The sequence below is a fragment of the Phocoena sinus genome, chromosome 15 (genome assembly GCF_008692025.1).
Source record: "Phocoena sinus isolate mPhoSin1 chromosome 15, mPhoSin1.pri, whole genome shotgun sequence".
In the NCBI taxonomy this organism is placed as follows: Eukaryota; Metazoa; Chordata; class Mammalia; order Artiodactyla; family Phocoenidae; genus Phocoena; species Phocoena sinus.
The window spans coordinates 12,863-39,748 of record NC_045777.1 but is presented as its reverse complement, the minus strand read 5'-3'; the positions used below and the strand labels follow the sequence as shown (position 1 = coordinate 39,748).

The 26,886-nt window shown below is 48.5% G+C and overlaps 1 protein-coding gene across 6 annotated transcripts; it reads left to right on the top strand.

Annotated features, from left to right (window-relative positions):
• Positions 1-130: 130 nt before the first annotated feature.
• On the top strand, positions 131-25,969 carry PCMTD2 (protein-L-isoaspartate (D-aspartate) O-methyltransferase domain containing 2). Of its 6 annotated transcripts, XM_032605137.1 has the most exons (7): positions 146-263; positions 712-823; positions 4,967-5,303; positions 9,763-9,865; positions 11,166-11,337; positions 13,095-13,218; positions 15,810-18,626. In XM_032605137.1, the coding sequence occupies exons 3-7, from the start codon at positions 4,997-4,999 to the stop codon at positions 16,187-16,189; spliced, it is 1,086 nt and encodes a 361-aa protein (XP_032461028.1). In that variant the 5' UTR covers positions 146-263; positions 712-823; positions 4,967-4,996; the 3' UTR covers positions 16,190-18,626. The 6 variants fall into 6 exon arrangements, with proteins under 6 accessions (XP_032461032.1, XP_032461030.1, XP_032461031.1 ...); XM_032605141.1 differs by lacking the exons at positions 712-823; positions 15,810-18,626 and adding an exon at positions 24,675-25,969 and having other exon boundaries at positions 131-263; XM_032605139.1 differs by lacking the exons at positions 712-823; positions 15,810-18,626 and adding an exon at positions 21,838-22,118 and having other exon boundaries at positions 131-263.
• Positions 25,970-26,886: the final 917 nt, after the last annotated feature.

Here is a 26,886-nt window from a genome sequence, read left to right as displayed (position 1 = left end):
TGCCCTTTGACTTCCGCCTCCCAGCGGAGCGCGTGGCCGGCCGGGACGTCTGGCTGGGGCCCTCCGCTGCGCCGTTGCCCCTTTAAACGCTGGACCCGGGCGCACGCGCAGTAGGGCGTTCGGGCGCGCAGGCGCAGTGGGGCGATGGATGTTTACGGCGGCGGAGGTCGGGGCTGCGTAGTGGGAGGCGGCCTGGCGAGGGGCGCCAGAAGAGCTGCAGGTGCGGCCCAGCGGCCGATTCCGCGGGCCTGCCGAGCCAGGAGGTACTGAGCCGCCGCCGCCGCCGCCCTCGGCCCGGCCTGCAGCGGGGTATGGGGGGCGGTGCGGCCCCTCGGCCCCCTCCCCCTCTCTCCCTCCTCTCCACCCCTCCCCTTCCCGTGGTCCCGGGCTCCCGGACCCTCCCCCAGGGCCGCCCTCTCTTCTCCCCGTCTTCCTGTCCTCTTCCGCTGTCCTCTCGTTCCCCACCCCCAAGCATAAACACCCCTCCCCGTCCCAGGCGTCTCCCGTCGCCCCTCCCCCCTCCCCGGGGGTCCGCCCTCCAGCGTTCCGGGGGTTCCCGAGGTCTCTCCAGGTGCGCATTGCTTACACCCCTTAGGTTGACTTAATTCTCCAGACGCGTAGCTCGTCCCTGACTTACTAAGTAGGAAACATTTGCAATTAGCACGGCAAGTGGAGAGTTACCAAGGTTTGAAACAGGTTGGACCTTTTCAGAAGGTGACAGAGCCTGTTAAGGAAGTATTGGCCCTTCAAGCCTTGGGGACTTAGCTTCGGGCAAGACTTGAAAGACGCCTTCCGTTCGGAAAGGAGAGCTCGCCGGGCTTTGGTGCGTGTGTTTCGTTTGTGTTTGCGAGGGCCTGTGTCTCCCGAGTTGATGTTTGCACATCAGAGAAGTCCTTTATCTCCCCCCTTTGCTCATGTGCTTGTCAACGTTTTCTTCGTTCTTTTTGACCGAGGAGGGGCTGAAGTAAACAACTGCATTCTCAGTGTTGGGCAGACCGGCAGGTCCCTGTATAAACAAGTCCGAACTTGTGGCTCTGCTGGGGGGAAATAGAGCCATACGCTAGGGTGGGAGGGGCCCTTGGGGATGGTGGGTTTCGGCCCCTGAGACCAGCGCCTGGGCCCCCTCCCTGCTTGTACTTGGCGCGGGACATCCCTGGCGGGGAGAGACTCCTCGTTCTGACAACGTGTCAGTGTTTTCACTTCCCGTTTTAGAAAGCATTTTTTTGTGTGTTTAGTAGAAATTATCTCCATCCAACACGTGTTCCACTGGCCTGGCTTTCATCAGGCTCATTCATGTATACTGTGTATATGACAGCCTTTCGAGTACTTGGGAAAAAAAAAATCCCTCTGCGTTCCTTGTAAGAGTTCTGGTTTTCAAAATGAAAGAAGTCTCCATTTCTTCCATTATTCCTGCGGCAGGAGGTGTGGTTTTGGTTCCTTCTCCCCAGCTCATCTTCCAGCTGAATTACTTTGTCCATGTTGCCCTTAATAAGTAGCCTGATAAACCCGGCGTCGACCTGAATCTTGGCCCCGGGTATCAGAGCTGCATGCTTCGTTAGCCTGGCCACTGTCACAGCCTCCTCGATTGTCCACCTGAGACCTTCCGATGCCTGGTCCTGCCCCAGATGGCCGAGCGCCGTCTCCTCCCTGTGCCCTTACGGCTGGTTTGGGAAGAAGCAGCATTAGAGTAAGGCTTTCTTGTTGGGTGGTGCCCGGTTACTGCGGAGCGGTGCGTTCAGGGTTGCAAAGTATAGTCGGGTGCAGCATCTGAAAAATGACTTGCCATTACTTTGAAAAATTGAATTTGAGTGGCTTGTAGGTCCAGATTTGGTTTGGCAAGGACATCTCTTAACCGGTTGCTGGTGTTTTTGGTGGCGTTAGGACTGACCACATTCGTGGTCAGTAATAAGCAGTGATTGTTTCCAGTGTGAGGGAGTGTTAGATTGCCAGGGAAAGTTAATAGTAAATATCAGATCCTACAGGTTATCGCGTGCAGCCTACCAGTGGCAGCAGATAGGGTTACCACGCACTTATTTCGTCTGTCATTTTGGGTAGAGATTACCAGTGTGTTCATTGGTAGAGTTTTGCTCCCTTGAGGATTTTTAAAAGCTGCATTTGGTGTGGGGTAGAGAACATAGGCCCGGGGTTGAATGGCAGCCCTGTCCTTTCACACTGGTGTGTGATCACGAGAATAACTTCTCAGTCCCAATATGCCTAATAATGTCGTAAAGCCCAAACGAGGTCGTGACGGGCAGGTGGTGCCTGTAAAAAGGTTGTAGTTAGTTGCTAGTTTTACTAAAAACGTGGCCTTTGCACGTGGAATAAACTTTCAGAGTGAGGCAAAGTTGAAAATAAGGGATAAATACTTAATAGACAATGAAACATACCCAACATATACTCCGTGTTTGCTTTCTGAGGATAGAACATTATACTTTGTGGGCTTCTGGGTGAAGAGGTGGCTTTCAGGTCCGTCCTGGAGGATGTGTGGGTGCCAGACATTTCCCTAAAGCAAGCAAACGTGACCCAACTTTTAACTGGTGACCCCAATTTTAAGATGACTGTCCAAGACTAGGGCTATAGGCCTTAGCCTCAGAACTAAGTGGCTTACCCAGGATTAAACTTGACCTCATTAGCACGTTATCCCATCTGGCTAAGTTAACTGGCCGTGGAGTGTAACCAGGAAGGGCTCTGAAACAATTTAGAGTGGGGGTGAGAATCTAATAATTGGAAGATCCTAGTGATTTGGAAGTCTAATATTCAGCTCTAAAATCTTTAATTTATTTTATATATTTTTATCTTTTTAATTAAATAAAAATTTTTTATTTTTGGCTGCGTTGGGTCTTCGTTGCTGCGCGTGGGCTTTCTCTAGTTGTGGCGAGCGGGGGCTACTCTTCGTTGTGGTGCACGGGCTTCTCATTGCGGTGGCTTCTCTCGTTGTGGAGCGTGGGCCCTAGGGCGCGCGGGCTTCAGTAGTTGCAGCAAATGGGCTCAGTAGTTGTGGCTCGCAGGCTCGGTAGTTGCTTAGTTGCTCTGCGTCATGTGGGATCTTCCCGGCTCAGGGCTCGAACCCACGTCCCCTGCGTTGGCAGGCGGATTCTTAATCACTGTGCCACCAGGGAAGTCTTCAGCTTTAAAATCTTGACGATGAAGATGAACTGTTCCAGCCATAACATAGAAGAGCGTTTGTATTAAAAGTCCCACCTTTCACACATTTTGTGTCCTTGTGAGAAGCTGAAGATTAGTCTGTGTGGGTCGGTGGCTTTCATTCCTGGGGAAATCTCTCCCACCACAACTGCCAGTTTTGTGTGTGGGGTGTGTGTGTTTGGAACTCTTAGTTGTGGCATGCGGACTCTTAGTCGCGGCATGCGGACTCTTAGTTGTGGCATGTGGACTCTTAGTTGTGGCATGTATGTGGGATCCAGTTCCCCGACCAGGGATCAAACCCGGGCCCCCTGCGTTGGGAGCGCAGAGTCTTACCCGCTGGACCACCGGGAAGTCAGTGCTGTTTTCTTTTTTCCCAGCAATTTGTATCAGATGTTTTGTAAACATTACCATTTTATTTGAAGTAAAAGTCCCTAGGGTAAGTATAAAATTGGAGTTGTTTAGGAAGAGTAAAACCTCTACAGGTGAAGGAGCATTTTCGCTGTGAACTAGAGGAGGGTACGTGGTGTTCTGGTAGCCGGCTCAGAGGGGAGCACGTGCTGTTGCTTTGTCTTCCTGAAGGCGGTTGGGAGGAGAGTGGAAATGTACTTTCCGTTGTCGACGAGCTGGAAAGGTTGTGTAGTAGGTATTGATACTTCGAGGAGTTGAGGGAGTTCTAGTAGCAGCTTCTCTTGCTCCTAAGCTGTAGCCTTGAGACGGGTGCTGTGTTCGTCACAGTGAGGTGTGTGTCACAGTATGTTTCGAGGGGAAGAGGGTTTTGTGGGTGTTGTTTTTGCCTGAAGTTTGTACATCAGAACGTCCAGATCGGAGCTTGAATGGACTGCTTGACTTGGTGTTTATGTGCATGTGGGATGTGGAGTTGCTGGATAAAATATAAGACAGCAGGTAAATTTGAATTTCAAATGAACAATGAATAACTTTTTATTATTTGTTGACCTGAATTAAAAAAAAATTTTTTTTTTGCTTTTGAAGATTTATGTACAAAAAAAGGATCTACAGCACTTGAAATATTCAAAGAGGTTGATATTAGAATGATTTTCTAGTAGACATATCTGCTCCCTTTTTATGTTTACATTCAATGATTTTTCCATATGTGGATATATACCTGTTAAGATAGATACATATTCGGGATTTCCCTGGTGGTCCAGTGGTAAAGAATCCGCCTTACAATACAAGGGACGCAGGTTTGATCCCTGGTCGGGGAACTAAGATGCCACATGCAGCGGGGCAGCTAAGCCCGGCACCATAACCGCTGAGCTCGTGTGCCTCAACTAGAGAGCCTGAGTGCTGCAAACTACAGAGCCCACGTGCCCTGGAGCCTGTGCGCCACAACTAGAGAGAAGCCCGCATGCCGCAATGAAAGAGCCCACATGCCGCAACTAAGACCCGACCAAGAAAAAAAGAAAAAAAAAAAGAGATCGGTGTATATTCAAGATGATTTTAATCCTAAATGCTTGACTTTCTAGAATGATGACTTTTAGTAAAGTTTTGAATTAATACTTTAATGATGTTTTTAAGTCGTCAGCTGTGTTTTAGGTATTGCATGTTCATCTGTATTCAGTCCATGCTATAAATTACAAACTCATTTTTGGATGGATATAATTGAATTTCAAATTTAACTTTTCTTTTTTGAATCTGGCATTCTTGGGAGTGGAGGAGGGTAAGGTGGGAGGGGTGGGTGATGGCTAGACATATTCCATCTGTATTACTTTCAGAATTCAGGATCTGAAATTGGTATGTGTTTAGAACTTCTATTGCTCCGCTCTAACCTTTAGCATGAATTGCCCTTTTAAAAATCGTAAAGCGGCAGCTTTCCGTAAGCGCGGTCCCGAAGATGGGAGGTGCGGTGAGTGCTGGTGAAGACAACGACGAGCTGATAGACCATCTGAAGGCGGCGCAGTACATCCGCTCCGAGCTGGTGGAGCGGGCCTTCCGAGCTGTAGACCGCGCCGACTATTACCTCGAGGAGTTTAAGGAGAACGCGTACAAGGACCTGGCGTGGAAGCACGGCAACATCCACCTCTCCGCTCCGTGCATCTACTCGGAGGTGATGGAGGCCCTGGACCTGCAGCCTGGCCTTTCCTTCCTGAACCTGGGCAGCGGCACCGGCTACCTCAGCTCCATGGTGGGGCTCATCCTCGGTGAGTCTGGCTCTGTCCCACGTAGGAGGGAGAGCCTGCCGGCAGCGTGTCCTTTTGTGGAGACCGAGTTGTAACTGCCCTCGGCCTTCCCGGCCGTCGTGGCGTGCACACAGTCCCTGGGTGGGGGGTGATTGTATTAACCGAGAAATCCCCGTAAGGAACAGAAGCGTCCTTCTGAAGCTTTCCTGTCCCCCCCAGCCTGCACCTCCAACATCTGATCGGCACACCCTCCTTTTGGACAACGGAGGACCTAGACATTGTATAAATCTGGACCGTATGGTCATTTCTCGATGAATACAGTCACTCAGCCTGCCCTGTCATGGTCTCTAAACTGGGAATAGTTAACTTTAAAGTCCCCTGGAAGTTAAAGTTCTTCCAAGCAGTTTTTGTTTTTGTTTTAATACTAAAAAAGTTAATACTTGTAAGTTGTTTATTTTTAAATATATTCCAGGGATGGGAAGGATTTCACAAGTTATCTCATTTGAAGCCATTAGGCTGTTTTCCCAGGTTTGCTAAATATCAAAGCTTTCGGCTTAAGTATCTTAACATCGTTACCGGGTCAGTGTAAGATTCCGAATATCGGCGATTTCAAGTAATAACGGCTTTAAAGTCATGTTTAAATCATTAGTGGTCCATCACAATATTGTTTCTTTGCGGTTGATACAGGCACTTAAGAAAATCTTAACAGTAACAGTTGCTTTTTGTGGATATGGAATGAAACTTTTGGTTTCTTTATAAGTTCATATACTTTAGAATTTGCTGAAGTTTTGAGATTCTGATCATCTGACTTGAGGCTATAAATTGCTACCCTCAGATTATTAAATGTGAATTTTTTTTTTTTTTAAGCTAAATGCTTTTTGAACTTAACTTGGATTGAAACTGCTTTGCAAAGGGAGCCAGGGTTATTCATCATTCTGGAATTAGTGAATTGTAATTCCCTCTGTTGGAGCTGAAAAATTGGAGGAGCTAAGGATATCAAACTGGTTAGATTAGAAATGCTGTTGGAAAGAACTGAAATGCTCAGGAAAAGGTGACTTAAAGTAAACCTCAGCTGACCTGCTGCACTTGATGTTGTGTAGAAGTTACAAAGAAATGGCTTACAATTGATGTTGCTGTTTGTCTTTTCTGAGTCCCCTCTTTCTTGGGACTCTCACTAGTTATTAGGGGAGGAGAGTTCTGAAGGAAGGAAAGCTGTGTGGACACTGCGTGGTGCTTTGATGTATTTGAAGGAGGTAACTTGAGAGCTTGCATTCGCGGGTAGCCATCTTGGATCTGCAGGGAGAAAGCTGCGTGCACTGCGCCGTTTTCACTGTCCGGATGCTGTGTGTCCTGGGCCTCCCTGTCTGGTTCATTCAGCCGTGACGGTGCTTCGTGCAGATCACTGCAGAGGTGAAAACCTTGCTGGCCTCCCAGTGCCTGCAGATGTGAGGCTTGAAGTGTTTCATTTGACTTAGGGCTTCTTATTCTCTGACCGCAGCCTTTCTGCCACGTCCCTGTGCTCATTCTGTGGCCCCACCCCTTTGCTGAGGGCGCTCCCTTCTTGAGGTCCCAGTTGGGGGTGGGGAGGACGCAGCACTTGTCAGCTTAACCTGAAAGTGTCGTGTGGTGTCGTGTGATGCTCTGCTTGGGGGGCCTTGTGGGACTAGTTTCAGTGTTGTGTCTTTGGTGCCACCATCCTGACCGCCCCCTGTACTCCCTCTGCTTTCAGTTCTCTTTTTATTGGGGTGGGTCAGGGGATATGTGTTTTTAGTCTGGTGTGAAGCTTCTTGGGAATAGGAGGTGTGTCCTCAATAAGTGCCTAACAAAGGTGAGGGGCTGATGAGAACATGATGAGGGGGAAAAATGGCAAGTTTTCTTGGTCTCTGGCAAGTGACCAAGAGAGCAGTGGGGATGGAAACGGAATAATGTGGATGTGATACAAACACTGGAAATGTGACTTCTCAAGTAGGCTGTGGTTTTTCTTTTTATAACTATGTTTATTCTTTTTTTAATGATATTTATTTTGGGCAGCGTTGGGTTTATTTATTTTTTATTTATTCTTGCTGTGCACGGCTTTCTCTAGCTGCGGCGAGCGAGGGCTACTCTTTGTTGCGGTGTGCGGACTTCTCATTGCGGTGGCTTATCTTGTTGCAGAGTGTGGACTCTAGGTGAGTGGACTTCAGTAGGTGTGGCACGTGGGCTAAGTAGTTGTGGCTCGCGAGCTCTAGAGCACAGGCTCAGTAGTTGTGGCGCACGGGCTTAGTTGCTCTGCGGCATGTGGGATCTTCCTGGACCAGGGCTCGAACCCGTGTCCCCTGCGTTGGCAGGCGGATTCTTAACCACTGAGCCACCAAGGATGCCCGTAGGCTGTGTTTTGATGAGAGAATGTTACAGCAGCAGCTCTGTACGTGACAGGTGTTGAGAAAGGAGAGCGCGTGAGTCATCCAGCAGAGGCAGGGAGGCCTGGGCCTGGGGCCAGGCTGCTGCAACAGGAAGGGGCCAGATGAACCAAGTGGCAGAGTGCAAAACAAAGCTGTGGGCGTACAGAGGGTTGCCTTTACCAGGATTTCTGTTGGACTGTAGGGTTGAATGCTGCACTGTGACTTGATATGTATGTCTTTTATTTATTTTTTTATAAGATGTTTTTGATGTGGACCATTTTAAAAGTCTTTGTTGAACTTGTTACAGAATTGCTTCTGTTTTATGTTTTGGTTTCTTGGCCCCGAGGCATGTGGGATCTTAGCTCCCCAACTAGGGATCGAACCCGCACCCCCTGCATTGGAAGGCAAAGTCTTAACCACTGGACCACCAGGGAAGTCCCTGTATGTCTTTTAAATAAAGCCCTATGTGCCCTGTTCATTTTCACATGCAGATTTTTTTAAATTGAGGTATAACTTACCCGCAGTAAAGTAACAAGTGTGAAGCGTGGAACTTGGTGAGTTTTTACATCCACCTCCATGTAAGCATCACCCAGAACAAGATGCAGAGTAGAGTCTGTGCCCCAGAGGTCCTCATGGCCACCGCCCCATAGCAGGACCCCACCCCTCCAGAAGGGGGAAGATGCTCACCTCCATCACACAGATGAGCGTTACCTGTTTTGACGTTCATACAAATGTTTTTATTTTAATTTAATTCAATTTAATTTCTTTTTTAATTTCTTTTTTGCATCTTTTTAAAAATTTATTTTTGGCTGCATTGTGTCTTCGCCACTGCGCGAGGGCCCTCTCCAGCTGCGGCGAGCGGGGGCCGCTCCTCGTTGCGGTGCGCGGACCTCTCACTGCGGTGGCCTGTCCTGCTGCGGAGCATGGGCTCCAGGCGTGCGGGCCCTAGCAGTTGCGGCAGGCGAGCTCAGCACCCGTGGCTCGCGGGCTCCAGAGCACAGGCTCAGCAGCCGTGGCACATGGGCCCAGCTGCTCCACGGCATGTGGGATCCTCCCGGACCAGGGCTCGAAGCTGTGTACCCTGCACTGGCAGGCGGACTCCCAACCACTGTGCCACCAGGGAAGCCCTATTTTTATTTTTTATTTAAAAAAAATTTTTGGCTGTGTTGGGTCTTCGTTGCTGCACGTGGCTTTCTCTAGTTGTGGTGAGCGGGGGCTACTCTTCATTGCGGTGCGTGGTTTTCTCATTGCGGTGGCTTCTCTTGTTGCAGAGTACGGGCTCTAGGCGCATGGGCTTCAGTAGTTGTGGCACGTGGGCTCTAGAGCGCAGGCTCAGCAGCTGTGGCACACGGGCTTAGTTGCTCTGCGACACATGGGATCTTCCCGGGCCAGGGCTCGAACCTGTGTCCCCTGCGTTGGCAGGCGGATTCTTAACCACTGCGCCACCAGGGAAGCCCGACCTTCATACAAATGGATTCTTACAACACAGAGATTTAACGAAGCTGTTTGTGTCAATAGTTCTCACCGAGATTTAGCCCACAGGCGTTTGTATGTGGAGGAAGCGCTTTCATCAAGTGGGCTCCTAACTTTTCTCACAGCTTTATTTCCAGTTACTGATAAATTTCTTTTGATTAAAAAAGTTTCATTTTGATTTTGGAATTATAGTTTTATTTTAATGATGATTAAAACCTATTTTGTGAGAATTAAACACCACATCTGAGTGTTTGGGGAGACCTTTGATGGAAAACAGGCCTGTGTCCACTTTCATTTGCAAATACATGCTTCTTCTTTAATTCATTAGTGGCACTTGGAACTCTTGGTTACAGGCCTTGGCTTTTTTACATTTTCAAATGATTCCGTAGAAGTTTGAGGACAGGGAGATCCAGGCTTTAGGAAGCTGTGGGAAAGAGTATTGGTGATGTGGTGAGCAGAGGCCAGCCTGCATATTTAAATATTGGGCTGGGTGATTTAGGCCCAATAACGTGTATTTCTGTAATTATACATGCCAAATCAAATGTGTTGTAGTCTATGAAACAGAAATAAAAGAATAGGGGTTCTCGCCCTAATTCTACATGTTTTCTTATCCTGAAACCTTTTAGGTCCTTTTGGTGTGAACCACGGGGTGGAACTCCATTCAGATGTGACAGAGTATGCGAAGCAGAAGCTGGACTTTTTCATCAGGACAAGTGACAGCTTCGACAAGTAAGATCAAATCTGTCTGTGGTTCTGGGTGTCAGTTATAACTTAAACTTTGGATTAAATGGAAAGAAATCAGTTTATTACTCTTCGTGTTTAAACTGTGGCAGGAGAGTCAGGGATATGTGTGTATCTGTTCTAATTATTCTTAAAATATTTTGTGTTTTTAAGGGCCTTACGTTTTTTATTAATTTTTATTTTCTTTACAAATTTATTTATTTTTGGCTGCGTTGGGTCTTCATTGCTGTGCACAGGCTTTCTCTAGTTGCGGTGAGCAGGGGCTACTCTTCGTTGCGGTGTGCGGGCTTCTCACTGTGGTGGCTTCTCTTGTTGTGGAGCACGGGCTCTAGGCGCACGGCTTCAGAAGGTGTGGCATGTGGGCTCAGAAGCTGTGACACGCTGGCTCAGTAGTTGTGGTGCATGGGCTTAGTTGCTCCGCGGCATGTGAGATCTTCCCAGAGCAGGGCTCGAACCCGTGTCCCCTGCGTTGGCAGATGGATTCTTAACCACTGCGCCACCAGGGCAGTCCAAGTTTTTAAATTATGATACCTGAAGGTAATTTCTCACCAGTATAAGAGAACAAATAGAATGTTCATTTTTCCCAATTTTCGTGTTTCCAGTAGAGACAACATTTTATCGCCTACTTGTTTGCAAAATGGAATTGTTGCATTTGTCTTTATTTTTTTATTTTAAATTTATTTATTTATTTTGGCTGTGCAGGTTTTCTAGTTGTGGCGTGCGGGCTTCTCTAGTTGTGGTGCATGGGCTTAGTTGCAGTATGTGGGACCTTAGTTCCCCGACCAGGGATCAAACCCGGGTCCCCTGCGTTGGGAGCACGGAATCTTAACCACTGGACCACCAGGGAAGTCCCACATTTGTCTTTAAATGGCACCATGTAGCTAGCTCTTGCATTTTAAAACAAAGCGTTAAAGTTCTTATTTTAGGGATTAAAATTTTTAGAAAAACCAAATATAATCTTCCCTCTTTTTACTCGGTTAGTAGATCTTGAATAAGGTAATAAAATAAGATAATAAAAATAGCCAGTAGTGATGCTTGGAGCTTGGGTGATTTAAGCTTGGATTGCGCCTATGATACTGACTTTCACGATATTTGGTTTGGAATTTCTAGGGTTCTGCTTATTACTAGCGTAATTCTTCCTGAAGTCTGGGGCCCATCTTCTGCCTCTGATTTTGCTGTGTTGCTGTGGGTTTATGCAATGAAAACATATCCGTGTTTAGTGTAGGTTTACTGTGTAGGCTTCTTCTGATGTGATATATTTAGTGGTGGAAAACATTGTTTGCTTCAGGTTTGACTTCTGCGAGCCCTCCTTCGTCACCGGCAATTGCCTGGAGATCTCTCCAGGCTGCTCTCAGTATGACCGGGTGTACTGCGGGGCAGGCGTGCAGAAGCAGCACGAGGGGTACATGAAGAGCCTCCTCAAAGTCGGGGGCGTCCTGGTCATGCCGCTGGAAGAGAAGGTCAGATCCCCACGTAACCCACAGTTTTGCACACTTAGCTGCCTGCCGGCGTCGGTTCCGGGGGTCTGACGTGCACTTTCCTTCGTAACCCTTGTAACGATGCCCTCCATTTCACTGAGGAGGAGACAGGCCGCAGAGGCAGCCAAGGCGGGGCAGGTCCTGACTCAGGCGGGCATCCCAGAGCCGGCATTGCAAGGCTGACCTGCCGCCCTCTCTCTCCTCCCTCCTCGTCTTTTCTGTCCTCTCCCCCTCCTCCCCCCGCCCCCCCTTAGCTATTCTTTTACGCTTTTTCTCGTATTGGAATTACAGTACACATAAAAAAATATTAGAGAAATTCTATTTCGGTAGCTAGTCTAATTGTTACATTCCATGGTGGCGGGTACTGCACAGAATCCCTTGCTGAGTGGGAATCTTGTCCAGGTCTGCTTGGCTATGCATGTTTCTGTATGTTGTAGATGCTGTGTTTCACTGGGAAAACAGATCGCAATAAATGAGCAACCTATCCGTCGCAAACAACTAGGAAAAAGAGAAATGACAAATGTCAGGAGATTGTGCGTTTTGGTGAAATTTTCTTCAGTTTTAAAATATTAGCATTCAATTCATTTTGTTTGAAAAGTAATTATTTATTTTAGAAAATCCAGAAGATGTGAACATTAAGAAAAACTATTCACAGTCCCTAATGACTGTTAGCGTGTGATTCTTGTAGCCCTCTCCTCTTAGTTTGTATCCTTTCAAGAAGGTTATTGTACACTAAGGTGTTTTACTTAACAGAGTTTGTGAATATGATTTTAAGTGACTTAATATTCCACATCATCGTTTTTTGTGCTTACGTGGTAGCCGGCTGAACCATTGACCAGTTAATTATCTGGCTCCTATAATCAGACATTAGGTTGTATGTCGTTTTTATTGTTATTTACTGTTACGTAAAGACTGTAGTGAACGTCCTTAATAAAAAAAAAATATTCTTCAATATTTCAGTTTGTATCTGCAAAAGATAAGGGTTCTGTGTTTTTAAACTTCATAACAAAACCGTTATCAACCTAAAAAAGTTAATAGTAATTCCTTAATATCTTGAAACGTCCAGCTAGCGTTCAGGTTTTCCTGATTGTCTCAAAACCAGGCTGAACAGCTTACTTGAATGGGACCCCATTTAGGGCTGTGCCCTGCACTTGGTGGATTATCTCTTCGGTGTTGTTAATCTCCAAGTTTTCCTTCTTTCTTGCGATTTATTTGTTGAAGCAATCGGGCCATTTGCCTTCGAGGGGTTCCCGCTGCTGTTCAGTGGGGGCGAGATGGTCTCTTTCCAGTTCCCACCCTCCAGAAACCACAGCCCAGGACTCCGTCTAGGCTGAAGCATCGCAGCTGGTTGTGAGGGTCTCTAACGAATTGTACTTCAGAATCGCCCCATCTCCTTACGTTTCCCCCGCCACACGGACTTTTTCAGTAGAGTCCAAGAAGGTTGTCTCATCAGAATCCCCACATTCCTTCTCTGATTGTTTCCTCTTGTCACCCGTTAACTTCTTTCCCTGTTAGATACATTTTCTGTACTAGAAGCTTGAGTATATTTGCAAGAATATCATTAAGTTATGTGTAATTCTTGTCACATCGCATTATGGGCACATTGCAGGCCCGTATTGTCAGGGTTTTTCATTATTAGTGTCTGTGTTTTTTCAGGTTGTGTATAGGAATGATTATATTTAAATCGACACTACCAGTAGTCAGACCTTTTGAATCTTCTCGTTTTGTCTTTGGGATAGTTGACTAAGATAACTCGGACGGGTCCTTCCGCCTGGGAAACCAAAAAGATTCTGGCTGTGTCTTTTGCTCCACTCATCCAGCCCTGCCAGTCGGAGTCAGGAGAATCAAGACTTGTCCAGTTACGTGAGTATGAAGATTCTTGCTTACTGTTTAGATCTTTTCACTGTCGTTAGAATTTGAAGAGAAATAAAATTCATAAGAAACCTTTTAATGTTAAAGAACACTTTTCCACCCATTGAAGCCTTTAAAGTTTTACAAGTGATGTTTAAAAAGTCACTCAAAAAATTAAAGTCTACGTTTAGCCTATTTCGGGTTATTTTAGGATGTTTGTGCTTGCTATTCAAGGATGAAAAGGAACCCCTAGAAAGAAAGAGAAGGGAAGACAAGCGTGAGCAGAGGCACACTGGCCGTGAGCTGGACGTCGCTGGTGTGCGGGGCACGTATGCCGGGGACGTCCGGGTTAGGGTCAGGGTCAGGGTCAGGGTCAGGGTCAGGGTTAGGGTTAGCAGCGTTTGGCTGCCCTGTGTTATTTGAAGCCACGGGATGGATGTCAAACCAAGGACTAATAGGCGTAAGCGGAGAGGAGCTCGCCAGAGTGGGGGTCGTGGGAACGTGAGGTGGGCAGGTGGGTTAGACCCGAGTTTATCACGTAGGTGGTAGAGTCCATCCCATGTTTTAAGTAGAAGATGTGGGGACTTCCCTGGTGGCACAGTGGTTAAGAATCCACCTGCCAGTGCAGGGGACACAGGTTCGAGCCCTGGCCCGGGAAGATCCCACATGCCGCGGAGCAGCTAAGCCCGCACGCCACAACTACTGAGCCTGCGCTCTAGAGCCCTCGAGCCACAACTATGGAGCCCATGTGCCACAACTACTGAAGCCCGCGCGCAGCAACGAAGACCCAATGCAGCCAAAAAATAAAAAACAACCCCCCCCCAAAAAACTCTAAATAGAAGATGTGGCACCTCTGTATTCTGGATTCCCTGGTGGTCAGGGGAGGGTGAATTTGTCAAATGTGTGCTCCCTGAAAATCCCACCGGAATGGGTAGGCAGGCACTGCCCGTGGGTGGGGAGGGCACCGCCTTCCAGAGCCCCTGCAGAGTTTCAGAAGGTGAGGTCACAGGTGGGATCTATGACAAGTGTCTTGATCATGCCTGGGTAAGAATCATGAAGACGTGGAGGGTACCCCGAGATGTGGGTTTTGGGGCTTCAAAGCAAACGTGGCACAGTGAACAGTGTCGATGCTATTTAGGGCTCCTGAAGGGAACTTGTGATCTTGTCTCCCGGACCAGAGGTTCTTAGACGAGTAGAGTCACGTTGATGAGGGCAGTGCGCACGGAGGCCGTGAGGATGTGGTCGTGTGCTGCACAGGGGATGGGGTGAGCTCTCGGATGGACGCGTGAGTGACCAGACTGCAGGCTGAGCTGGTCAGGAGGCCGCTGGGATTTTCTGGGCAAGAGATGAAGACTGAAGCTAAGACATGGGGCTCTACAGTGGCAGGGGCTCAGGAGGCGTGTAGGGCCTGTCTGAGGAAGGAGGTGGGCCTGAGGTGGCTGGCATGTTATGGAGGCGGGTCTGCAGGAGGCCCTGACCCCAGCAGGACTGGGTTAGAACCTGGGGAGCCTTTGGCTGCCCCGTGTTATTTGAAGCCACGGGATGGATGTCGAACCAAGGACTAATAGGATAAGCGGAGAGGAGCTCGCCGGGCTGGGTGGAAGAGGAGGAGGCCAGGGGATGAGGCGGCCCCCACCGATGGCACCTCGGGGTGAGCTGGAGAGGCCAGAGCTGGCCCTTGGGAGGTCTGAGAAGGGGGCAACAGCAAGTGGAGTGGCGGGGGAGGAGTGCTGCCACCACCTCCTGCTGGCCGTGTCGGGGTGTGAGGGCCGGGCCAGTGCGGTGTCCTGACAGAGGGGAGGAGGGTGCTGCGAGCCGGGGGCGCCTCCAGGGCATTGGGCGCTGGGCAGGTTCTGCTCGGGCCTCTGTGATTCTGGTAAGAGATGTGGGCAACAGAGGAGCCCTCCGGATAGTTCGGGTTGTTACTTTTTGGAGAAGTTAGGTTCAGGGGGGTAAGAAGTGGTGCTGACTTTCATTGTCATGCATTTAAACACATGGCCCCTAGTGATTCTCTTCCCCTCCGAAGAGCCCTTATATTGCCATGTGTGTATTGCCTACACATTAGCCTAAATTGAGCTTTAATTACCAGATTTTATTTTTCCTTGATGTGCTTTGGGACTTTTGTTCTTAAAAATGTTTTGGAACTGCTTTTTCTCTACTTTAATAAAAAAGGAACAAATTCTTAAATTTCTGAAATACTGTGAAAATATTAAAACAGATAAAAGAATTGTAGAGCCATGTGGTCACTGTATTTTACTGGATGAGACAGTGCATCACTGAACACGGCAAATAGGGAAATGAAGCCGGTTGTCAAAGAACCAAACGCTGTAACCCTGGTTCTTAGTCTTCCATTGATTGATTAGCCAAGCAGTACTGCTTCCTTTTCTTATCTGATTTAAAGGTCAGTGCATTTGAAAATATCTTTTGAAAAATACCATATGAGTGCAAATTAGAGTATAATTAACATTTGCCTACAGCACTGCCCTGTTCTTGTAATGTGTTTGTAAATACGCCAGAAAATGAAAATGTGGTTAGAATTTTCTCAGGTGTCTAGACCTTGTGGTGTCACGAGGGTGAGGCTGACGGTCTCGCTGTCTGCACAGCACCCCTGGCGGTTCGCAGCCTCCAGGACCTGGCGCGCATTGCCATCCGGGGCACCATTAAGAAGGTAATCCACCAGGAAGCTGTGAACAAAAACGGGAACGGACTGAAGAACACTCCCAGGTTTAAACGGAGGAGAGTTCGCCGCCGCCGAATGGAAACGATTGTCTTTTTGGACAAAGAGGTGTTTGCCAGTCAGATCTCCAACTCCTCTGATGACACCAGCTGCAGAGACCTGGAAGACGAGCGGCAAGAAGAAGAGGTGACAACCCCGCCGGACACCAAGCCCGAGCCCCCCGTGAACTTCCTGCGTGAGAAGGTCCTGAGCCTCCCTCTGCCAGATCCCCTGAAGTACTACCTGCTTTATTACAGAGAAAAGTAAGTCTGTGGTCCAGGGGAGGAGGTCAAGCCTTCCTGGAGGGCTGCCCGCAGCAGGTGCACTGGAGAAGGAAGGGGCTCCCGCTCTGCATCTCGTCTTCTCGTCTGTCCTTGACTGTCCTGTAGAGTTTTCATCCAGTCATCTGATTTCTGTAAACACAGTCTGACAAACATAAGGTGCGAGGGGGGAATGTCTCAAAAGGGCGAGAGTCTCCTGGAGGAGGGGTTGACTTCACACTCTCAGGAAATGCTGAGGTCTACACGTGGAGGTGGCCTGGAGGCCGTTTCTTACACAAGGTACACGTGTCCGCATCAGAAAGGAAAACTGAAGTTGAAATTAACCTGTGTTTCTTATAAAAGGTGAGACAAAAAGCACAAGTTGCTAAGTGTATAAAATCTTTTCTGAGTGGGACATGCCTGTGTGCAAGTTTGAATTTTACGGTATCAACCTCTTAGTTACCGGCACTGAGTAATTAAAGATTTATTAAAAGATTAATTAAAAAGATTTAACTAAATCTTTTAGTTATTTGGAACGTGGATACTTGATTGAAAAGCCCTCTCTTATTTTAAGTAAATTAATTGCATCTTATGTGAGTTGTCAATTGTAATTTTAAAAAACAAAAATTGTGATGGGGAGAGGAATGAACGTATCAGATTGCCAGGTGTCTTTGTGGAATTGCAAAAGAATCCCAAGGAATTTTTTTCTGACACCTTTTGTTACCTTTAAAATAACCCACATTGAGTGATCCCCTCAAAGAAAGTCCTGAAGAATGAAACAAGTGTTGTGTGTAAGTAACGAGCTACGTTACTTTTGCCCCAGAGACGGAGAGTACTGTTGACTCAACTTTAAATACAGTCAGCGGTGTCTAAGGCTCAGTCCTCAGAGCAGGTGGGAAGTACTGGCTGCAGGAAATGGATTGGGGACGATGTAGACGGCCTGTGGGTTGGTTTTTTGTTGTTTTTTTTTCAGTTGGCTATTTTTCTGTAATCACATAACAGTACTGATTCATAGATTTTATCTTTTATAATTCTGGAGAAAAATATTTGTTAGTTTTGTAATTTTTCCTAAGAACAAACGCGTGTTTGGTACATAGCACTCAAGTTTGACTTGTGGAATCCATCTTCTCCAGCGCTGTGTGTTGAGAGCTTCCTGTCTTATCAAGTCGTGGGTCTAGAAGAAGAGGCCGTCCTTTTAGTTAGGTGGCAGGATGTTTCCAAGTGACACTGCTTCTTCCAAAACATTGGTTCTTTTCAGACTTTTCAGTTTTAACCAAAGGCTAGTATAAAATGTTAACGCTAAACCCCAAATCAGAGTGCTGATGGAGGATTAGTCATCCAGATTTTATGATTAATTTTATCTCTCAGCCTCTCAGGCGTTGCTGGATTTCAGTGTCTTTGTGGTTTTACCAGCTTCGCGGAGTTCTGGTTATTTTGTTTTGCCACTTATGCTTTTTTAAAGTAACTGAGTCATTTTATCACAGAACACTGTGTGCACACATAGCTGGCAAAGCGGGTATATTGCCCTCAATTGGTACAGTTAAACTGTTGTAAAGAAGGGTTTCTTCATAGTTGTGTTTACCTGCCTTTAACTGAACGTCAAGCCTCATTGTCTCAGAGAGGAAAGCACGAGTCACGTTTACTTGCTAAGACCTCAGTTTGCAGATCTTGTTGACGTCATTCTAATTGATTTGTAGAGACCTCTGCAACACATGGACATTTTTGGACATGATATCTGAAATATTTTATATTAGGTGGCTTGACTAAATTTCTTTCTGTAATTGTATATGGATTTCCTTTTTTTTTCAACCACATTTGCCTTTATGCTAGATTGTAAAAAGTCTTTACGAGGCATAAGACATGTTTTCCCCTATATATGTTAAACCTTTCCTAACATTTTGTACTTACATGTTGGTTTGTGACTTTTAAACCAGAATTTGGTTACAAGATATATATATATAGATATTGAATATAATATATGTGAAATAATTTGGTATTGATCTATTTAATAAACATAAAGGAGAATCATCAGTGAGTTTCCCTTTGTGTCAGCACCTTTCTCCAGAGTCAGTCTGAGACACTACTTTCTGTTTTCAAACAGATGAATTACATATATATAGTCTGTGTTGTCTGCAAGCTCTATATTGTAAACCACATTCTAGACAGTGGCTGACTTTTATGTTTTGATTAGTCTGTATTTTTATATGTGACTTTCGTCTTGAAAGTAGTACAGCCATAGACATGTGCAAAACAAATAACAAATTTATAAATATTAAGTATATAATGTAGAAATCAGCTGTGTATTTAAAAATGTTTTTGCCCATCTGGAACTTTCAGGGGATTAATGCAAGAAATATGAAACAAAGGTTTTAATGAACTGATATACAACAGATACCAGTAAAGGTACCAGTAAAGGTACCAATAAAGGTAGTTACGACGCTTCAGCCTTCTTGGCATTGCTTCTGTTTCCTGTGTGGAATTAAAATTCTTGGCTACATTTTGTTTTCAAAAATGTTTTAAAATAAACTTTAAAAAACTAGAATCGGGGCTTCCCTGGTGGCGCAGTGGTTGAGAGTCCGCCTGCCGATGCAGGGGACGCGGGTTCGTGCCCCGGTCCGGGAAGATCCCACGTGCCGCGGAGCGGCTGGGCCCGTGAGCCATGGCCGCTGAGCCTGCGCGTCCGGAGCCTGTGCTCCGCAACGGGAGAGGCCACAACAGTGAGAGGCCCACGTACCGCAAAAAAAAAAAAAAAAAAAAAAAAAAAATTAGAATCCTGTGCTTTCTTTCACCGTTTGCATTATTGCTGAAGTCTGTACCATTCTAGCACACCTAGGGGAGGCGTGATATGTGATTAAACACAGGAAGTTGGAATAGACGGAGTGGCTACATGAGAGCATAGGCGTCTGGAGAGAGTCTGGTTAGTTTTTTGGCACGATTTCCCCCTATCGTCAAAATGTTAAGTAAAAGATATTGGGTAATGGCATCATATCTTGTGGGGCAGCAGGGGGTGAGGATGAGGGTTCAGGGTTGGCGTTGGGGTCAGGCCAGGGCCAGGGTCAGGATTTAGTGTCAGGGTCAGAGGGTCGTGGTCCAGACTTAAAAGTATTGAGGTGCTATTGTAAATGAGCTTTTTTTTTCTTTTTCATTGAAAATTCCAGTTTTTCCTAAACACCGTTGCTGATTGTTTGAATCCATCTGGGCTGCTATAACAAAACACCAGTTGGGTATTTTAGTTGGCTTATAAACAATAAAAGTGTATTTCTCACAGTTCTGGAGCTGGAAGTCTGAGATCAGGGCACCAGCACGGTTGGGTGAGGGCCCGTTCTGGCGGCAGAGTATATGACAGACGGCCCGTGCTGCTTTTACTTCAACAGGCCGTTTTTCTGTAAGAACATTAGAGCACAGTTTGGGGTGGTGAGAGCACAGCCAGGAGGCCACTGCAGTCAGCAGCCCTGAGTGAGTGGTGGGAGGCGTGTGGCGGGCTCCGCAGGGACGCTTGTCTCCCCACTGCGAGCACAGAGCCCTTGTTTTCTGGACTTTGTCACGTGGTTAATCCTAACTGTCTCTGGGAGTTATTTCAGCGGGATGTGTTTTACGGAAGCTTCCCTGCCTTCAGGCTTAGGGACCCATGGTGTTTGGAAGTCGTGAAGCGAGCCAAATGCTTAGATGCCGAGGTTGCAAGGCAGCCAAGTGACGGTATCGAATCCACCGCCCCAGAGGCAAGGGGCTTGAGATACTTACGGGATAAGGAGGCAAGGTGGTCTCAGGTGTGGGGAAAGGGGATTGGAGGTAGGGGACAGGCGAGGCATGAGTGTATCTGAGTTACCTGCTTCTTCATGCGACTTCAAGGGATTGGAGTGGCGTTCAAATTTTTAGTCTGTTCTGATATGAGCCTATAGTTAAGGGTTAAAGGTGGTGTAGGATCATGGTCAGGTCAGAGGTTAGGGTTAGGGAGTAGTGTATGGTTCAGAGTTAGAGGGTCAGGATTAAGGATTGAAATTCAGGCTCAGGGACTTGCCTGGTGGCGCAGTGGTTGAGGATCCACCTGCCAATGCAGGGGACACGGGTTCGAACCCTGGGCCGGGAAGATCCCACGTGCCACGGAGCAACTAAGCCCGTGCGCCACAACTACTGAGCCTGCACTCTAGAGCCCACAAGCCACAACTGCTGAGCCCACGCGCCGCAACTACTGAAGCCTGCATGCTCCAGGGCCCATGTGTCACATGTCACAACTACTAAGCCTGCGTGCTGCGACTGCTGAAGTCCGCGCGCCTGGAGGCCATGCTCCGCAATGAGAGAAGCCACTGCGATGAAAGCCTGCGCACCGCAACGAAGAGCAGCCCCCGCTCGCTGCAACTAGAGAAAGCCTACGTGCAGCAGTGCAGACCCAACGCAGTCATAAATAATAAAAAAAAATAAAAGACTTGTACATTTCATTAATAAAATTCAGGCTTAGTGCTCAGGGTGAGAAGATAGGGTCAGGGTCAGGGCTAGAGGCTTAGGGACAGTATTAGAAGGTCCATTAAGAGGATGAGGTTTTGAGGGATCGGAGTTAAAGGATCTAGGTTAGAGGTTCAGGGTTAGAGGGTTAGGCTAGCTGTAGGTTGGCTCCCCTGCACCTGGAGATATGGGACCCATGGAGTGGGGACCAGGCAGTACGACTGCAGTGGGGCTCCATTTGCTGGCACACCCTCACCAGGTGTCTCTCAGCGCCAGGAGTGTCCAGCCTTAGGGCACTAGCCAGCTCTGGGTCTACATCATGTGACTCCAGGTTGGGTCACCGCTGCTGAAAGCGTTTACTAAGAATTTCTCTCTCTCTCTCTTTGTAATTTATCATTTTTATATCGTGGATTACAGCTGCTTTACAATGCTGTGTCCCTTTCTGGTGTACATCCACTTGATTCACATGAAGAGAAACATCTACATATTTTTTTCCATATCCTTAGCAGTCTTACGTATTCTCTTCCGGAGATTTCAATGTGTTGGGTTCTATGTGCTACGCGCTAGGTCCTTGTCGATTACCTATATTGTCCACGAAGGTATGTATGCTAATTTCAGCCTCCTGGTCTATCCCTCCCTCCACCCCTTTCGTAGCCACAGTTGTGTTTTCTAAATGTGTGTCGCTGTTTGTGTTTTGTAAGTTTGTTCATTTGTATCCATGTTTAGATGCCACCTATAAGTTAGGGTTAGGGTTAGGGTAGGGTAGGGTTAGGGTTAGGGTCAGGGTCAGGGTCAGGGTCAGGGTCAGGGTCAGGGTCCGGTGTGTACGGTGTGCCGAGTCTAGTCCTTTGAGCTTTAGAGTAAGCCTTGTTGATTGCCTATTTGGTCTATGGAACGGTATCTGTGCTCATTTTAAACTCCTGGTTTATGCCTCACCTCAACCGACCTTTGCACTCTAGCAGTCATAAGTATGTTTTCTAAATGTGTGATTCTGTGTCTCTTGACATTTAGTTCGTGTATAGCAATTTTGATATTCCACCTATAACTGATACCTGAGGATAAGTCTCTCTTTTCTGTCTGACTTACGTCACTTAGAATGATCGTACCTAAGTACACCGAGTTGTTGCAACTGGACTTATTTCATTGATTTCATGGCTGAGTAGTATTCCATTGTACATAAGTATCACATCTTCTTTATCCATGTTTTCCTTCCAGGGAGATTATGGTTGTATCCAAGTCGAGGCTCTTGTAAACAGACCAGCACTAAACGTTGTGGTGCCTGTGTCCTGTCGAGTTTTGGTGTTCCCGAGATACACGCCCGTGAGTGGAAGTGCCATATGCTCTGTAGCTTTGTTTCTTAGATGTTTTGGGCAATAAACTACACTTCTCCAGAGTGCCGTTGGCAATTTACCGTCCCACAATCAGCGTAAAAAGGCTCGCTTTTCTCCACGCCCTATCCTGCATTTCTGGTTTTTACACTTTGTGAGGACGGCCCTTCGGACTGATGCGAAGTTGTACCTCTTTGTAGTGTTGGTTTGCACCGCGCGCCTGCTTGGTTGGCCAAAAAGGGCGTACGTGGTTTTCCTGAATATATTCAGGAAAAACGCGTACGCCCTTTTTGGCCAACGGCATTGTTGAAGAAGTTCTGCCCCTTTCCATGTGCTTTCGAGGCGAGACCAGTGTCCCTCTTGAAATTCCGTTCCTGCAATTCTGCCTTGCTTTCAAGTCCTCTTTCGTGACTTACCTCAAGGCATTTTTGCACGTTAGGGATCGTTTACAGTCCTGCACAATTGTGAATTGCAGTGCCCCTGAGCTCCACTTTTCAACTTGTTTCTTTGGGCACTGGCCACCCTACAGCAGGATTGCTTCAAGCCTTATTCTAGTTCCGAAGGCTAGCTGAGCCTTTCGTCACTTCCTCTTCGGAAATTAGAGTGGCATGTGCCTGTCCAAATACCTAGGTGTTGTCTCTCATTCTTCCCCACCTTCCAGTTCATCCTCCGGACAAATTCCAAAGTGTGCGAAACAGGATGTTGAAGGTGCTGACTTCCCCAAGTGGGGAGATTGTTAGGGAAGAGGCTGGAGGGGGGAACCCGAGCACCAGGAGATGGCGAGATGAGGCGCCTTTTCCAAACTCTTCCCGATGCGACGGTGTACCATCGTCAGGGTGTCCCGTGCATGTTTTAGCTGTACGAAGGGTCCCCTGCACTTGGAGGTTTGGGATCCATGGAATGGGGACCAGGCAGGATTACTCGAAAGGGGGCTGCATTTGCTGACTCCTCACCCAGCCTCTCAGCCCCACGAGTGTCCAGCCTTAGGGCCCATGCAGCTGTGGGTCTAGATGTGGTCAATCCAGGTTGCATCACAGCCCCTGAACGAATTTTGTAACGTTTTCTTTCTGTGTCTTTTTTTAAAATTTATTTTTATAATGGGGTGTAGCTGATTTTCCATGCTGTCTTTCTGGCTGCTGCACGTCCACTTGTTTCACTTACAGAGAGACATCCATAAATTCTTTTAAGATTCTTACCAGTCATACATATTCTTTTCTCGTGACTAGAGTGTGCTGAGTCCAGTTCTTGAGCTATAGAGTAGGTCTTGTCGATTACCTGTTTGGTCTTCGGAACAGTATCTGTGTTAATTTCAACCCTCTGGTTTATGTCTCACCCCACCCCCACTTTTCCCCTTTATCAGCCATAAGTGTGTTTTCTGAATGTGTGACCCTGTTTCTGTTTTGTAATTTAGTTCATGTGTAACCATTTTTAGATTCCACCTATAAATGATATCTTATGCTGTGTCTTTTTGTGTCTGAATTTTGTCACTTAGAATGATCGTCTCTAAGTCCACCCGAGTTGCTGCAACTGGCCTTATTTCGTTGATTTCATGGCTGAGTACTAATTCCTTGTACAGTACAAGTACCATATCTTCTTTATCCATTTTTTCCTTCCAAGGACATTTACATTGTTTCCAAGCCGAGGCTCCTGCAAAAGGGCTGCACTAACAGTTGAAGTGCCTGTGTCCTATGGATTTATGGTTATCCCGAGATATACACCCAGGCGTGGAAGTGCCGTATGCTCTGTAGCTCTATTTTTTTAAATTAATTAATTGTTTTTGCCTGGGTTGGGTCTCTGTTATTGCACGTGGGGTTGCTCTGTTTGCAGGAAGTGGGGCTACTCATCGCTGCGGTGCGCGGGCTTCTCATCGCGGTGGCTTCTCTTGTTGCAGAGCACAGGCTCTAGGCACGCGGGCTTCAGTAGTTGTGGCACCCGGGCTCCGTAGTTGTGGCTCGCGGGCTCTAGAGCACAGGCTCAGTAGTTGTGGCGCACGGGCTTAGTTGCTCCGCGGCATGTGTTATCTTTCCTGACTAGGGCTCGACCCCGTGTCCTCTGCCTTGGCAGTTGGATTCTTAATGTCTGCGCCACCAGGAAGTCCCTGTAACTCTGTTTCTTAGAATTTTTAGGAAACATCATACCCTTCTCCAGCGTGGCTGTTAGCAGTTGACATTCCCACCATCAGCGCAGCAGGGTTCCGTTTTCTCCACATCCTGTCCTCCATTTCTGGTTTTTACACTTCGTGAGGTTGGCCATTCTGACTGGGGCAAAGTGACACATCTCTGTAGTGTTGATTTGTATTTCCCGCATGTTTGGTTGGCCACAAAGGTCATATGGGTTTCAGCCTGTACACCCGTTTTGGCCAACTGAATCGTAGGCAATGTTGAGCAGCTTTCATGTGCTTTAACGGCGAGTCCAATCTACCTCTTGCAATCCGGTTCCTGCAATTCTGCCTTGTTTTCAAGTCCTTTTCAGTTACTTACCCCAAGACATTTTTCTATGATAGTTGTCATTTACAACCTTGCCCCTGAGCAACTGTCTTCAACTTGTTTTTGGAACTGGCCACAAGGTGGCAGGATTGCTTCAAGCCCCATTCTGGTTACAGGGGCACCCTGAGCCTTTGGGAAATTCCTCTTCCTTATTGGAAATTAGAGTGGCATGTGCTGTCCAAACACGTAGAGCTTGTTTCTCATTCCTTCCCCCACTTCCCTTTCATCTTCCCGACAGATTCCAAGCAGTGCACGACCGGCTGTTGAGTGTGCTGACTTCCCCAGGTGGGGAGACTCTAAGGAAAGAGCAGGGAACCCCTCCCCCAGGACATGTGGAGGTCAGGTGACTTTTCCAAACTCTTCCCGCCCATCCGGGCCCCCATCCCCCATCCGGACACGGCGGGGTTTCCAGCGGTGCGGGGCTCTGGCGCTGCCCTGCAGGGAGCAGCCCTGCTACCCGCGCCTGCAGCGCCACCTGCTGGTCTCTCCGTCCTCCCGCCGGGCACAGTCTTCACCTTCCCCGCTGCCTCGGATGCTCTGTCTCCTCGCTGTCCTGTGATCAGCCCCTCGTCCCCACCGCCATCACCCCCAGCTCCACAGCCCTCCTCCAGCCTCAGGGATGACCCAGGACCCTTCCTGGGCTCCCCGCCTGCCCACCCTTGGTCGGTGTCCTCAGTCCACCTGTGCAGACAGGTGAGGATCCCCTCCAAAGGTTCCCAAACGCTTCACCCCCTACATCCTCCCCGGGGTCGGCCCGTGTGCTGTCGGGATGTTCCACCCTCGGCAAGCCCCCAAGTACATGGCAAGGGCAGGCATCAGGCAGGCCTGCTGCGTGCACTGCTGTGCGTTCTGCTGTATATACAGGTATGACCCTGTCCAGGGTGCAGGAAAGGCAGCCTTACCTCAGGATGTGGGGAGAGGGGCTGCCCACAGGGTGGATGTCAGCTCTCGGCTCACCAGGCAAGGGCAGCCGGGTTCTCGCTCCTTGGACCCTTTCTCACCCAGCCGGACCATGACCCGGCTTTGTTCCCACCTCCGTAGTCCCTCCATTGGCCTCGCTTTTGTGAGCAGAGCAGGACAGTGTGGTCTGTGGTCACAGGCTGAGACACGCAGACACTGGCTGACCCGCGGGCACCCATGCTGACCCCACGGAATGGGCACTGCACCAGGGCCTGTGCGGTGTGGGTTCACCTGCCCACAGAGAGGCCGGGCCTCTGTCCTGGCTCCAGAGGTCACCTTGAGTCTGATGGGAGTGTCCGTGCTCCGTGGGCCTCGCTCCAGGCTGGTCTGTGCTGATGGCGTGATACATGGTGGGGCTTCCTGGGTCCCCGCCCCCCCCCCCCCCGGAGGCTGGAGGCCAAGGTCAGGCACATGGCGGTCCCCACATTGACGTGACAGACCCCAATAAACCCTGCACTTCAGGACTCAGGTGGGCTTCCCTGGGCTGCCACAGCCGAGGAGGCTGGACCCTGCTCGTCCCCCTGTCCTCGCTGATTTTAACTTGCATCCTTCACCATAATAAACCCTGAGTATAACAGCTTCAGGGAATTCTGGGAGCAAGAAAAAAGAAGCCGGGGAGGGGGTCTCTGGGTCCCCAGCTCTGCAGTTGGGGGCAGAAGTCGGTGGGGAGGATCTTGGGGCCCTGGAATCTGAAGGGCTCCCCTACCAGGGGAGGGGTAGGAGACCCCGGGTGGTAGTTAAGCTGAGTCCAAGGCCCTCCTGTGTAGGAGGCATCCTAGCCCCGGGGATCCTGAAGCGGCCGGCTCCCTCCTCCCCTCCGCCTGCAGGCCTGGTCCCTGCTCTTGAGAGATTCCCTAGGGTGGCGTCCTGGTGCTGGAGGTGCCCCGATGCTGCGGCCTCCTGAGTCTCCAGGGAGGATAACGGGAATGGGGGAAGACCTGTTCACAGAAAGGGAGCTTCTGCCGGAACAGAGCCTGGGTCTGCTGCCCCCGACCCCAGGTGCACTGGGGCAGGAATGTGAGAGCGAGGCTCCCTCCCCTCCCAGGACACACAGGACACATGGACGCTGGTCGCTGGACTCCCACACAATATTAAAATCTCCCACGCAGGCCTGTTGGGTGAGAGACACTATTTAAAGACTATTAATGGGACCAGGGGGGCCCAGGGAGTGAGGCTGATGTGGGGAGACTTGGAAAATCACCCAAGGATGCATTCTCCCTGCAGCGACCCCGCAGGTGAGCCCAGGTGGAGGTGGACCCATCAAGTCAGAGCCCACATCCTGGGCCTTTGGAGGACAAATAGCCAAGCACCCCCAGTACTTGCCTCCCTCTGCTGCAGTTAGGGCCTGCCCTGTCTTCATGGCCAAATTTTCACCCCTCCCAGAAGCCCTCTTGGGGGTTAATGCGACGGGGGTGTCCATGGCAGGACTGGAGGGTCTGTGGTGGGCTGGAGGCCTCGTGGCAGGCAGGCGGGCTCCCACCGATCCTGCC